The sequence below is a fragment of the Carlito syrichta genome, unplaced genomic scaffold, assembly GCF_000164805.1.
Source record: "Carlito syrichta isolate Samal-C Ts95f unplaced genomic scaffold, Tarsius_syrichta-2.0.1 Scaffold303154, whole genome shotgun sequence".
NCBI classification, from domain to species: Eukaryota; Metazoa; Chordata; class Mammalia; order Primates; family Tarsiidae; genus Carlito; species Carlito syrichta.
Genome location: NW_007247250.1, coordinates 330,107 through 345,220, shown reverse-complemented (window position 1 = coordinate 345,220; position 15,114 = coordinate 330,107). Strand labels below are relative to the sequence as shown.

At 43.8% G+C, this 15,114-nt stretch overlaps 1 protein-coding gene across 1 annotated transcript in view; it reads left to right on the top strand.

Annotated features, from left to right (window-relative positions):
- Positions 1 to 15,114, top strand: part of DNTTIP1 (deoxynucleotidyltransferase terminal interacting protein 1) — a 29,395-nt gene that overhangs the window by 3,992 nt on the left and 10,289 nt on the right. Inside the window, exons 2-7 of the mRNA XM_008057936.1 lie at positions 1,398 to 1,462; positions 5,153 to 5,459; positions 10,977 to 11,045; positions 11,307 to 11,363; positions 11,605 to 11,663; positions 13,313 to 13,358. Coding sequence (XP_008056127.1) covers positions 1,398 to 1,462; positions 5,153 to 5,459; positions 10,977 to 11,045; positions 11,307 to 11,363; positions 11,605 to 11,663; positions 13,313 to 13,358 — 603 coding nt within the window. The remainder of the gene's footprint in view (positions 1 to 1,397; positions 1,463 to 5,152; positions 5,460 to 10,976; positions 11,046 to 11,306; positions 11,364 to 11,604; positions 11,664 to 13,312; positions 13,359 to 15,114) is intronic.

The following is a 15,114-nucleotide window of genomic DNA, read 5'->3' as shown; positions in this document are numbered from 1 at the left end:
GAGTTGGGTTGGCAAAGAAATCAGTGGTCTGTGCATATGCTTTTTCCTTGTAGCCTGGTCCACATTCTTGTGATTTGAAAGAGCCACTCTTTTTTTTTTTTTTAGTTGGAGTCTCACTCTTTTGCCTAGGCTAGAGTGCAGTGCCACACTTACGGCCACTGTAGCCTTGACCTGCTAGGCTCAGGTGATCCTTCCACCTCAGCCTTCCAAGTAGCCAGAACTACAGCCATGTGCCACCACGCTCAGCTAATTTTTGATTTATTGTGGAGATGAGGTCTCACCAAGTTGCCCAGGCTAGTCTTGAACCTTGGCTTCCCAAAGTGCTGGGATTGTTGGCGTGCCTGACCTTTTTTTTTTAGTAAAAAAGTTACAGTAAATTTTTTAGAGACGGTCTTGCTCTATTGCTCAGGCTGGAGTGCAATAGCACAGTCATAGCATACTGTAACCTTGAACTCCTGGGCTCAAGTGATCCTCCTGTCTCAGTCTCCCAAAATCCTGGGATTACATATGTGAACCACTGTACCTGGCCAAGATAACTGTTCTTTCTCTGAAAGCCCCTGCAGCCTATTGGAGTTAACATCCTTTTCCTGGTTGCATGTTCTGTTGGACTGAAGGTAAGAGCAAAGGAGCATGTTAAGCAGTGGCCATTGGCTCCTCCTCCAGGATTTTTTGCCATTTTTTTTGTACCACTACAGACAGTTTTAGTCATGCATCAGACTTTTCTATTACATCGTTAAATACTATTTATTTTCTATGAAGATGCTTTTTTTTTGAGTTGGGATCTTACTCGTTGCTGAGGCTGGAGTGCTGTGACATGATCGTGGCTCACTGCAGCCTCAAACTCCTGGTCTCTAAGCGATCCTCTTCCTCTTCATCCTCCTGAGTAACTGGGACTACAGGTATGTGCCACTATGCCCAGCTAATTTTTTGATTTTTTTGTAGAAATATGGTCTTACTATGCTGTCTAGGCTAGTTTCAAACTCCTGGACTCAAGCAATCCTCCCACCTCGGTTTCGCAAAGTGCTGGGATTACAGGTGTGAGCCACAGTATCCAGTGAATATTGCATATTTGAATGTAAATGATGAAGAAAACGTCCAGAAAGAGGCATTTGAGGAGTATATTTGGAAGTGTAATCTTTATTTGTATGTGTGTTTTTGATCATTCAGGAAAATGTTACCTATTTGTAGAGGTTACTATACTGCTTATTCCATGCGAAAGTAAGTCTTTGAAAATGTTCTTATATTTCAGATGAAAGAAACTGTTACTTAAACCAATATTCAGTGTTTTAAAAGTTCTGGTAGTTTGGATACTTAAAATATTTTGAGGCACTTGGCTAATTGTTGACTCAAAATTTGAAGTCAAAAGACAAAAAAGAATAACTTTTTTTCTGTTGTAGGTAAAGGGAGAAGATGAGGAAGAGAACAATCTGGAAGTACGAGAAACCAAAATTAAGGGTAAAAGGTAAGTTAACAAACAATATCTGACAGATGATGTCTGTTTTTATGATGGTCTTCAGATGTCCATCACAAGTGCTGTCAAGAAAGCCACTTGGTTAAATTGATGCTGAAAAACGAGCAAACAATATCTGTATCCTGTCTCTTCTTTTTATTTTTTATTTCTTTTTAACGGTTTTCATGCCAGAGTTGGAATCATAAGCTAGGAGAGTTCCTAAGGAAGTATCTGGTGTATTAGAGGATGTTTTAATTAATATAGTATATGGTAATAAGCAACAGGTTGTAATATATTCTGGACCCATTTATGTCTTCTGATTACTAATGCTGAGATTGGATTCCCCTAAACAGTGGTAGTTTGTTTACTACAAGAACCTAGTTACTTTTTTTTTTTTTTTTTTTTGAGCTGGAGTCTCACTCTGTTGCCTAGGCTGGAGGGCAGAGGCACATTCACGGCCACCACAGCTTCGATCTACTGGGTTCAGGTGATCCTTCTGTCTCAGCCTTCCAAGTAGCTGGAACTATAGGCATGCACCACCATGCCCGGCTAATTTTTTGATTTATTGTAGAGATGAGGTCTCGCCAAGTTGCCCAGGCTGATCTCGAACCCATGGGCTCAGGTAATCCTCTCACCTCCACCTCCCAGAGTGCTGGGTTTATAGATGTGAGCCACCGTGCCTGGCTATAGTTACTTTCTGTACTAGGTCAAGTCTGGTTCCACAGACTCTTATGGGAGAACTTTAAGCTGTTTGCCTCAGCAAATATCCTCCTAGCTATGGTTGGTTGACTACCATTCTGTTGCCAAGAGGTAGACAACCTTCCCACTGTACTCCCACCTCCAAGCCTTCAGGGCATTCAAAGTGAATTCTATAAAGGCTGGGAATGGACTTGAATTGTTCTCTCCTCTAACCTCAGCACTTAGTACAGGGCCTGGAACTTATTAGTTATTTGAAAACACTTTTTATTAATAAACATATTAAAGCACTTTTTTTTGAGTTGGAGTCTCAAAAAGCAAGGCATTCCTGTCACCAAGGTGGAGTGCAGTGGCATGTTCATGGCCACTGCATCCTCAACCTGCCGCATTCAGGTAAGTAGCTGGAACTACAGGTGCCCGACACCATGCCTGGCTAATGTTTTTGATTTCTTGTAGAGATGAGGTTTCACCACGTTGCCCAGGCTGGTCTTGAACCTCCAGGTTCAGGCAATCCTCTTGTCTCCGCCTTCCAAAATGCTGAGATTATACGTGTGAGGCACCACGCCTGGCCACCCAGCTAATTTCTTGATTCTTTTTTTGTAGAGACAGGTCTTGCTATGTTACCTAGTCTGGTCTCAAACTCCTGGGCTCAAGCAGTCCTCTTGCCTTGGCCTCCCAAAGTGCTGTGATTATAGGCATGAGCCACCATGCCCAGCCTGAGTTCAGGTTAGGGAATGCTTTGGGTACTATTATTAGAGGTGTGGACTGCATCCTAAGCAGTTGGGAGTATTTTAAAACTTTTAAAAAATAGGTACTATTTTATTTCTATTTATGAGCATACACATTACATAGATTTGTCCTTACTACCTTTTCCTGTCAGGGAAACTGACATGTATGGGGTTCTCAGCAAATCTGTTTGAGTAGATGAGTAATTGCTTTAGTTTATCCACCAAAACCAAATCCTTCACAAAATTCTGTCCCATTAGATTCAGCTGGAGAAGAAAGATAGAAAATAAAAGTCTGTTCTTTATACACCAGTATAATTGACTGAAACCTTTATTAGCTGATGCTTCCACTTTTCAACAAGAATCGACATTCCTATTGGTGACCCTGGAACACTGTTCTGATTTGTCTTCTAAATCATCAAAGCAAGATTCAGTTTTATGGCAATATTTAGCAATTTGTAAAATTTTGTTTTAGATTAGAAAATATAGTTTATTTAGAAAATACATGTGAGAGAAAGAGAGAAGACTCACCTCTCCAAGGAAGGAGAGAGGTCCAGAGCTTAAAAAACATGGCAGTGGCCACAGCTCAAAGAGCATATGGGCACACTACAGTCTAGTAAAGCAATGGCCAATTTGTAAAATTAAGATGGGAGTGGCACTGTCAGATTATGTAGATGGGCTGGAGGGAAAAGCATTAGGAGATTAAGAGGAAGAGATACAATAATCTAGACAAGGGATAATGGTTTGAATGGTGGAGGAGGAGCCAAAGTATGAATCAGAGGGATTTCTTTTTATTTTTTGAGTCTGTCTCACTCTGTCACTCAGGCTGGAGGTCAGTGGCACACTCATGGCCAACCCAGCATTGACCCGCTGGGCTTAGGCAGTCCCTCCACCTCAGCCTTCCAAGTAGCCGGAACTACAGACATGCGCTACCTGGCTAATTTTTTTAAAATTTGGATATATTGTAGAGACAGGTCTCACCAAGGTGCGCAGGCTGGTCTCAAACCTATGGGCTCAGGCAGTTCTCTTGCCTTGGCCTCCCAGAGTGCTGGGATTACAGGCTTGAGCCACTGTGCCTGGCCCAGAGGCATTTCAAAGGCAGAATTGACCAGATATGGGGGACAGAATAGAGTGAGGCATCAGATAATGTCTGAAGATTCTATCTTAGAGTTGGTTATATGGTAATGGTATTTAAAAAGTTAGGGAATTGGGATTATGAGTGAGATGGACATGTTGAATTGTCTATGGGGTGATCCATGGAGCCATCTAGTTTAAAGCTCAGGACAGAGAGTGCATTGAGAAGCAGATTAGAGAATTGAAGCCAAGAACTGTATAAGGCTGTCCAGGGAGATGAAGAAGCTGCTTATATTTTGAGTGGTGAACTTCAGAGTAGTGATATGAAGTATATGATGTGATGGAAGAAGACATACAAGTTTAGAGTTCTGTAAAAGTCATTTTAGGAAAAGTGATCCATGTTCTAACCTTTGAGGACAAATTCATAGGAGCATGTGAAAATGCCTTCAGATTTGTTTGTTTGTTTGTTTGTTTGAGTCAGAGTCTCGCTCTGTTGCCCAGGCTAGAGTGCAGTGGCATGCTCATGGCCACCACAGCCTCAGTCTGGTGGGCTCAGGTGAGCCTTCTGCCTCAGCCTCCCAAGTACCTGGAACTATAGGCACACGCCACCATGCCCGGCTAATTTTTTGATTTATTGTGGAGATGAGGTCTCACCAAATTGCCCAGGCTGGTCTTGAACACCTGGGCTCAGGCAATACTCTTGCCTCCACTTCCCAAAGTGCTGGAATTATAGATGCGAGCCACTGGACCTGACCTTCAGTTTTTCACTAATGGTTTTTTTTTTTTGGTTTTTTTTTTTGAGTTGAAGTTTCTCTCTGTCACCCAGCTAGAGCGTAGTAGTACACTCATGGCCACCGCACCTCAACCTATTGGACTCAGGCTATCCTTCTGCCTCAGCCTTCCAGGTAGCTCAAACTTCAGGCGTACGCCATGATGCCTGGGTAATTTTTTTTTTTTTTTATTGTAGAGATGAAGTCTCACCATGTTGTCCAGGCTGGTCTCGAACTCCTGAGCTCAGACAATCCTTTTACCTTCACCCCCCAAAGTGCTGGGATTACAATTGTGAGCCACTGTGCTCGGCTAAATTAATAGTTTAGGGATGATTTCTTAAAGTTAAGTGCTTTGGTCTTGGGTACAAAATTTTGTTGTGACTTTGAATTGCTAGATCTGTTTTCAGTTTCCTCATTTTGCCTTGTTTTTTCTTCAGTGGGAGATTCTTCACAGTCAGGCTTCCAATTGCTCTTGATCCTGGGGCCAAGATTTCAGTCACTGTGGAGACAGTCTACACCCATGTGCTTCAGCCGTATCCAACCCAGATCACCCAGTCAGAGAAACAGTTTGTGGTGTTTGAGGGGAACCATTATTTCTACTCTCCCTATCCAACGAAGGCACAAACCATGCGAGTGAAGCTTGCTTCCCGAAATGTGGAGAGCTACACAAAGCTGGGGAACCCCACACGCTCCGAGGACCTTTTGGATTATGGGCCTTTCAGAGACATCCCTGCCTATAGTCAGGTAGGTAAGGGTCAGGTGGAGTCTAGCCCAGCCCTGTCTGCTTTAGACAATGTCTTGCAGAGTTTGACTGCTGGATGATAGACTTGGGTTGTGTGGGGTGCATGGAATCTGAAGCCATTTCTGAGATATTCCCTGAAGTTTTAACCTGCTGTGAATTGACCCCATGGGGGTCACACTTATCCTTTTGGGAACACAGGTAGAGGCTGGGATTTGCAGGGGTAGGATGGGATTTGGGTGAGATGGAAGCAAGACATTCCTGGCAGAAGCAGTAAGAGGGACAAAGGCCTTCAGATGGCAAGTATGGAGATCGTAAAGCTGTCTGGGTAGCTGAGGGCCTTGAATACTGGGCCTCAGTTGTGATGTGAAGGGAGAAGGAATAGTTAGGACTTAAAAAGATTTTGTTGTTATAGCAAATTTCAAACATATGCGAAAGTAGAAAGACTAGCATAAACTCCCAAACGAGAATCACTTAGATTCGGTGGTTGTCAAGTTACCACATTTGCTTTGGCTATTTTTTGGGGGGTGGAGTATTTTATTTATTTTTTGAGTTGGAGTCTCACTCTGTCGCCCAGACTGGAGTGCAGTGGCATGCTGCTGGCCACTGCAGCCTTGGCCTGCTGGGCTCTGGTGATCCTTTTGCCTCAGCCTTCCAAGTAGTTGGAACTACAGGCGTGCGCTACCACACCTGGCTAATTTTTTATTTATTGTAGAGACAAGGTCTCGCCAAGTTGCCCAGGCGGGTCTCTAACCCGTGGGCTCAGGCCATTCACTCACCTCAGCCTCACAAAGTGCTGGGATTACAGGCTGAGACACCGAGCCCGGCCTGGTGGAGTATTTTAAAGCAGATTGTCAGAGTCATGCCTTTTCATCCTACCTATTTCCGTATCATCTCTAAAACATATGGATATTTTAGGAATTTAAGATTTCTTTGCATCTCCATGTGTTTAGAACATGTGTCACTAAGGATGTACAGTCAAAATAGTTTGTTTTAATGTCACTTGAAATAATTGTTTCTCTGTTTTCTGTCTCTCAAATGTCAGTTTGATATATAGTTAGGGGTACAGTTTATCATTTGGGGTTGTTTCAACTTTTCTTTTTTCCTGAGTCAGAGTCTAACTCTGTCACCCAGGATGGAGTGTATTAGCACGCTCATGGCCATGGCAGCCTTGACCTGCTAGGCTTAGGCATTCCTTCCACCTCAGTCTTCCAAGTAGCTGGAACCCCAGGTGTGTTGCCACCTTCCTCAGCTAATGCTTTGATTTATTGTAGAGATCTTTTTTTCTTTTTAGTTGAGTCTTACTCTGTTGCCCAAGCTGGAGTGCAGTGATATACTGCTCATGGCCACTGCAGGACTTGACCTGTTGGACTCAGGCAATCCATCCGCCTCAGCCTTCCAAGAGCTGGAACTATAGGCATGCGCCACCACGCTGGGCTAATTTTTTGATTTGTTGTAGAGATGAGGTCTCACCATATTACCCAGACTTGTCTTGAACACCTGGACTCTGGCAGTCCTCTCTTCTCGGCCTCCCAAAGTGCTGGGATTACAGGTTTGAACCACCATGTCTGGCCAATTTTAATTTTTTTTTTTAGATTACAGAATATGGTTTATTTAGAAAGTAAATTAGAGAGAATGAGAAAGAGGTGATTCACCTCCCCAAGGTAGGGGAGGGGGCCAAACCTAGGAAACATGACTTGGCCATAACTCAAAGAGAACATGGCCACACTATCGCTTAACAAGGCAGTGGCCCAATTTTAATTTTTTTAAATGTGGAGATGGTGTCTTGCTGTGTTTCCCAGGCTGGTCTTGAATTTCTGTCCTCAAGCGATCATTCTGCTTTGGCCTCCCAAAGTGCTGGGATTAACAGGTGTGAGTCACTGCACCTGGCCGTTTTCTGCTTTTAAGAATTTTTGAAATTTTATTTTAGCATTTATTTATTTATTTAGAGACAGGGTTTCACTTTGTCACTCAGACTGGAGTGCAGTGGTGTGATCATAGCTCACTGCAGTCCCAATTCCTGGGCTCAAGTGATTTTCCCTACTTGCCTCCCGAAGTGCTAGGATTACAGACATGAACCTAGCCCTGAATTTTTAAAATTTATTTATTTTTTTATTTTTGAGTTGGAGTCTCACTTTGTTGTCCAGGCTGGAGTGCAGTGGCGTGTTGCTCATGGCCACCACAGCCTCGACCTGCTGGGCTCAGGTGATCCTTCTACCTTAGCCTTCCAAGTAGCTTCTACTACAGGCATGGACCACCATGCCCAGCTAATTTTTTGATTTACTGTAGAGACAGGGTCTTGCCATGTTGCCCAGGTTGATCTTGAAACCCTGGACTCAGGTAATCCTCTTGCCTCTGCCTTCCAAAGTGCTGGGATTACAGGCATGAGCCACTGTGCCCAGTTGAATTTTTTTATTAACTTAATTTTTTTGATTTGAAAATATGAACATGATTCTGTATTCAAAATTAGGTAACAAGTTATATTCAGAGACTTTTTTTTTTTTTGAGTTGGAGTCTCACTCTGTCGCCCAGACTGGAGTGCAGTGGCCACTCCCGCACCGCAGCCTCGACCTGCTGGGCTCCAGTGATCCTTCTGCCTCAGCCTTCCGAGTAGCCGGAATTACCGGCATGCGCTACCACGCCCGGCTGATTTTTTGATTTATTGTAGAGATGAGGTCTCACTGCCCAGGCAGGTCTCGAACCCGCGGGCTCAGGCAATCCACTCACCTCAGCCTCCAAAAGGCGCGGGATTACAGGCTGAGCCACCAAGCCTGGCTTTTGTGGAGATTCTTTCAGCATGTTTGCCCATTTCATGATAAGTGACCACACCTACCCACATACCATACTGAGTATTCAGCAGTTTTTGACCAAAACCAGCAAGCATGACCCCTGTGCCCCAGCCCTCCCTATTCACCCAGTCTCACCCCAAGCAACTTTTTTTTGTTGTTTTTCTGGATGAGAAAAGTCCTCAAAGGGAAATGTTTTGCCAGTGTGAAAGAGGTGAAACCAAAAACGGCTGAGTGCAGTGGCTCACGCCTATAATCCCAGCACTGTGGGAGTCAGAGGTGAAAGGATTGCCTGAGTCCAGGGGTTGAGACCAACCTGGATAACTTGGCAAGACCTCATCTCTACAATAAATCAAAAAATTATCCAGGCATGGTGGCGCTTGCCTGAAGTTCCAGCTACTTAGAAGGATGAGGCAGGAGGATTACCTGAGCCCAGCAGGTCGAGGCTGTGATGTCTGTGAGCGTGCCACTGCACTCCAGCCTGGACAACAGTGAAACTCCTACTCAAAAAAAAAAAGAAAGAAAGAAAAGAAACTAAAAATGGCAGAAGTACTAAAAGGCATCAAAATTGATGAGTTCAAAAACTGTTTTGAACAGTGGAAAAAGCATCTCAGTAGATGGTATTACATTAAGTAGAGAGTACTTTGAAGGCGACTGAAGTTTAAACATGTACAAATACACAATTTTTAATTAATTCTGGGTTTTTTTGAATCACCCGTATATTTCAGCCCTGAGCTACATCTACTCTTACCCACATCCATTCCCACCCCTACCTCTGTTAAAATCTTGAACTTTCCAAGAGTTGAGGTCTAATCTTATCCATTGTGATATTTCCATCCCTGGGATATGACTCTGTTTTTGAGTCAGAGTCTCACTATCACACAGGCTGGAGTGCAGTGGCACGCTCACAGCTACCACAGCCTTGACCTGCTGGGCTCAGGTGATCCCTTCTGCCTCAGCCTTCCAAGTAGCTGGAACTAAGGCATGCGCCACCACACCCAGCTAATTTTTGGTTTATTGTAGAGACAAGATCTCACCAAGTTGACCAGGCTGGTCTCAAACCCTAGGCTCAGGCAATCTTCTCGCCTCTACCTCCCAAATTGTTGGGTTACAGGCTTGAGCACTGCTCCCAGCCAGAATATGGCTCTTAATATGTATTCCGTGTTTGCTAAATGATTAAGTGAATGAACAAACAACAAATAAACAAACTTCCTACTCTCATAGAACTTACAACCAACTGAGGCAGGAGGATTGCTTGAACCCAGGAGTTCAAGACCAACCTAGGCAACATAGGAAGACCTTGTCTCTACAAAATATCAAAAAATTAGCTGGGTGTGGTAATGCGTGCCTGTAGTCCCAGCTATTTAGGAGGCTGAGGTGGAAGGATCACCTGAGCCCAGCAGGTAAGGTTGCAGTAAGCCATGATTGTGCCACTGTACTCCAGCCTAGGCAACAGAGTGACCCCAGCTCACAAAAAAAAAGAACTTACAGCCTACTTAAGCAGACAGGTATGAATTAAATTTCCACATAAATGTGTGCATATTTACACATGGAGATGTATGCGCTCTTCACTGAAAAGAACAAAGTTTGAGGAGAAGAGCCTGAGTCCAATTATCGTCTTAGCAAATTTGAGCCATCCAAACAAGACATGGGGCAGACTGGTATATATGTCTGATGCAGAAAGGAGAGCCTTTCTCAAAAGATAGCCTTTCAGCTACAGCTGTGAACATAGGTAAGAGCTGATAGAATATCTAATGAGAGGATAGAGTGAAAAGAACTATATTGAGGAGGAAAGGCCAGCAAAGAAGGCTGAGGAAGATTTGCCAGAGAAGTATAAGGAACATGGGGAAGTGTGGCCACAGGAGCCAGTAGAAAGAATCTTTCCAGAAGAGGGAGCATCAGCACCATCAAATGCCACTTCCAGAGGTCACCAAACCCAACTCTCCACCTGGCCTGCAAGGCCCCCACTCATGTACCACCCGCCCCTCTCCCCTCAGCCCATTACTTGCCAGGCCATCTTCTTCTTTCTGAAATGAGCCATCTTCCTATTGTCGGGCTTTTGCACTCCCTGCTGCTGAAACACACTTCTCTCAGCTTTTGTTATGGTCTCCACATCTCAACTCAGAGACCCCCTTCTCAACAAGGCCTTCTTTGACCACCCCTTAAAGTAGCCCTCCCCCCTGGTGATTTTCTGTCACATCTGCCTGCAGTTTTTTCTTCATAGCATCTATCATGATCTGCAGTTATCTAGTTTATCATCCAGATCACCCGCAGTATATAAGTGCCACAAGAACTTATCCTGGTTACTGCTGTGACCCCAACATTTATGTCCTAGAAATTGAATATTTATTAAAGGAAAAATGGCAGTTTACTGAGGATTGTGTATTATGCTAATGAATTTAGTTAGAAAAAATATATAGTATATATTTACATGGAAAAATGAGGAAGAATGACATTGAAATGTTCAACAGTAGTTTTCTGTAGGTAATGAAATTTCAGGCTTGACTTTTTTTGTTTTGCTTATTTACATTTTCAACAGTGATCATTAATAACTTAAATTTTAAAAACATTAAATGTCTATTTGTATACAGATAAATATACATTTATGTATTTGTGCCTTTGTTATTGACCATGGAAAAGTTTTAACTTCAGTTTGGAGTTATGTTCATAAAAATAGAGGCAGGGTGTGTTTACCCACCAAAATAATGACTATTAACACTTCGTCTTTTCCTTCAGGCAAAGCTACTGTTTTCAGATGGAGAAAAAGTAATACCCAGGTTGACACATGAGCTTCCAGGGATAAAGGTTAGAGTCACTGTGTCCTGGAGTATTGGAGGGGGAGACCAATCAGCCTGGGAGGCAGGTGAAATATGTGGGCCCAGGGAAGTTTCCTGCACCACCCATTTGTAGGATGAGATCCAAATAGCATCATGCTGGATGGGCTTCTGAGACCTCGGTCAGGGTCGGGCTGGATGAATATAGTCCAAGGGCTCTGTCTTCTGCAACCAGAGAACCCACAGCTCCCAGGCACTGGTCCTCCAATGACTCCCTTCCCTTTTCCTCCAGCGTGGCCGGCAAGCAGAAGAGGAATGTGCCCATCGAGGAAGCCCCATTCCTAAAAAGGTACATTTCCTTGTTCGTTCTCTGGTTGGGAAAAGGCTCTTCAGCTCCAGAGGAAGGTGCTAGGCTTTGTCTGTGCACCTTTGGGCCTTCTTAGGCATGAGGAGGCAGTGCTCTCCCTCTTCCCTCTCAAGCATCATTTGATCTCTTTGGAAAACCATCTCCACCAAGTGACCCTGGACCTGACAGTGGGGGGTGGGGGTAACCACAAGGTCAGGCCTCTAACAGCTGTTCTTTGTGACAGAGAAAAGGACGACCTCCCGGACACATCCTGTCAAACGACCGGGCAGCTACCGGCATGGTGTGAGTAGGGCCAATAGTGTGGTGAGAGCTGAAAGGAGCAGGGGGGCCGAGGGACCCTGGAGGAAAAGAAGCTGGAGTTCTGTGCCTGGAAAAATCAGAAAATCAGATCCATCTGCTTAAGGCACTATGGAGGGGGGGTTACCCTGGTTTGGGGGGAAAGGAAGGAGGACAATGTGCAAGAAATGGTTTTATCCTGTTTCTGACCCAGAACAGCCTTGATTCCAGCTTGATTAGACACCAAGGTTTTTTCATTGTTAGTATATATTGAATGCTTGTAACTTGTCTAATACTTTACATACCTTACCTTTTAATTCTTACAACTGCCCTCTAAAGAAGATATAATTAATATTGCAAATTCCTGGGCTCAAGCAAGCCTTCCTCTTTGGCCTCCCAAAGTGCTGAGATTACAAGCTTGAGCCACCACACCTGGCCTAAAGATTTTTTAAGATTTAATTTTTTTAGAGTTTTAGGTTCACAACAAAATTGAGAGAAAGGTAAAGAGATATTCCATGTATTCCCCACCCCAAGTATATAATCTTGCCATTATAAACATCTGGCACCAGAGGGGTACATTTGTTGCAATTCATGATGAATGCATAGTTTACATAAGGGTTCATCAGACAGAAAAGGTATGAGGCAGTCAATCAATCAATAACACATGAGAGTTCACTCTTTTTTTTTTTTTTTTTTTTGAGTCAGGGTTTCATTCTGTTGCCCAGGCTGGAGTGCAGTGGCATGCTCACAGCTCACTACAGCCTCGACCTCCTAGGCTCAGGCGATACTTCCACCTCAGCCTCCCAGTAGCAGGGTCTACAGGTGTGCACCACCACACCCAGCTAATTTTTATTTTTTGTAGAGACAAGTTCTCACTGTTGTTGCCCAGGCTGGTCTTAAGCTTCTGAGCTTAAGCAGTCCTCTACCTCAGCCTTCTAAAGTTCTGGAATTACAGGTGTGAACCACTGCACCTGGCCCCAGGGTTCATTCACTCTTGGTGTTACATTTTCTGTGAGTTTGAATAAATGTATAATGACATATACCCACCATCATGGTGTTTTACAGAGTTCTTTTACTACCTTAACCCTATGTGCTCTGTCTATTCATCCCCCTTTTTCAAAGATTTTTTTGAAGCAGCAGAATCTTTTTTCAAACAAAAATTTTACCAAAAGCCTGGTATATATCCAATAGTGTGAATTTTGATTTTTTTTTTTTAAAGGAAACCCAATATATATAAAACAGATAAAGCCACACTGGTCTGGTTAAAGGGGGTGGGGATAAATTGAAACTATTATTGTGGAAGATAGAATAGCATTAATCATCATCCCTTAGATTTATCTCCTACCCGAAGCAATGTCGTTCTTCACAGACACAAGACAGGCAGGGCAGTTGCTATTTTATCTTCTTTTGACAGATGGGAAAGCCATCTCTCAGGTTCCTGGAGTTGTCCACACCACTACATAAGTTCAAAGCTTAAGTACTAGAATGGCTTCTAGTCCAGTGCTCTTTCCTTGATGCTCTAAAGGGTTAGCAGGTAGGAGGGCACCCAGGGCTAATGTAAGAGTGATAAGGAGCTCCTACCACCAGCAGCAAGTTTTCTTACACTCCTAGGCCTCATCTTGGAGAACTCACTTTTCTCCTTTCCTTCCAAGCAGATGGAAACCAAAATCCTGTGAACCAATTCGCCGGGAAGGCCCCAAGGTATGATTATGTGAATATGGCAGTGACAACTGTCCCAGGAGGACTTAACCAAGGCTCTGGGCCCACCATGAGGGAAAGGGGCATGGAGTGGTGAAGGGTGTGTACACACCATTCCAGAGCCATCTTCCCCTCTCCACCTCAGGCCACTCTGGCCCCCAGAGAGGATCCTATGTAGGAAATGGAATTAAAAGCAAAACAAAGAGAGAGCCTGAGTCTTTGCTGAAGTTTTCTCCCTGTAAGAGCTAGTGGCCACTAAAACTTATGCAGTACTTACTATGTGAGAGATACTGCCCTGAATCTTTTATATAGATTACCTTATTTAATCTTTATAACAAATTTTTCAGATAAATTCTGTTATTCTATAATTGAGGAGTTGTCTGCAAGCTCCCCTGTGGGCAGGAATTATTTTATTTTACCCAGTTGTCTTATACACTTAATAATGCACTTCTACTTGGAAGGCTGAGGCAGAAGGATCGCCGGAGCCCAGCAAGTTGAGGCTGCGGTGGCCAGGAGCAGCCACTGCACTCCAGTCTGGGTGACAGAGTGAGACTCCAACTCAAAAATAAATAAATAAATAAATAATGCACTTGAGACTTGCTCAAAGTCACATCACTAGAAAGTAATAGAGCCAAGTCTTGAACGCATGATTTGTTTTTTTTGTTTTTGTTTTTTTGCTTTCTGATTCAGAGTCTCACTCTGTCACCCCAGCTAGAGTACAGTGGCACACTGACAGACACTGCAACCTCAACTTGCAGGGCTCAGGTGATCTTTCTACCCCAGCCTTCCGAGTAGCTGGAACCACAGGCATGTACCACCACACCTGGCTTATTTTTTGATTTATTGTAGAGATGAGGTTTCACTAAGTTGTTCAGGCTGGTCTCGAACCCTTGAGCCTAGGCAATCCTCTAACCTCAGCCTCCCAAAGTGCTGGGATTACACTTGAGCCACTGCACCTGGCTATTTTATTTTACTTTTATTATAGAGATGTGGGGTACAAGTCAGGATTAGGTACATAAGTAGTCTATGTGTAAGTGAAGTTTGGGCCTCCAGCTTGTCCTTAGTTCTCCTGGTTTAGGACCAAGTACCCTTGGGGTTATTGTGTGTCCCCACCTTCCTCCCCTAGCAGTGTCCCGTGACTGTGATCTCTCCCTTGTGTTATTGTGGTTAATATTCAGGTTCCACTTATGAATGAGAACATATGGTATTTGGTTCTTTTTTTCTGTGACAGATCCCTAAGTATGAGAGTCTCCAGCTGCATCTAGTTTGCTGGGAAGTCCGTGATTTTGTCCTTGTTTGTGGCTGCATAATATTCCATCATGCACATGTACCACATTTTCTTTATGCAAGCTATTTTAGCAATCACATTCTTTCTTTATACAAACCATCTGTGGAACCCCAGTAGGTAGATAAAAGCACCCGTGTCCTCGTGGAGGCTGTGTCCAACAGACATTGTCCACCTCTTGTCTTTTGGTCCTCTCTGCTTTCACACTGGTTCATGCCCTTCTTCTAAAACTCTACTTCCTTAGAGCCAACGATCCTGCATTCTCCTGAATCTCTGCTCTTCTCCAAACATCCCTTCTCTCTCGTGAGCTCTTCCTCACGAGCAGTGGCCCATATAATGGGTGTTCCCAGAATTCCCTCCTTGACCCACTTGTCCACCTAAAGTAACTCTCTACATGATCTAAATCAGCTCTCTTATGGTTTCAGGGACCACCACATGCTAAAACTCTCATGCCTCTTTTTTCATCCCATGCCT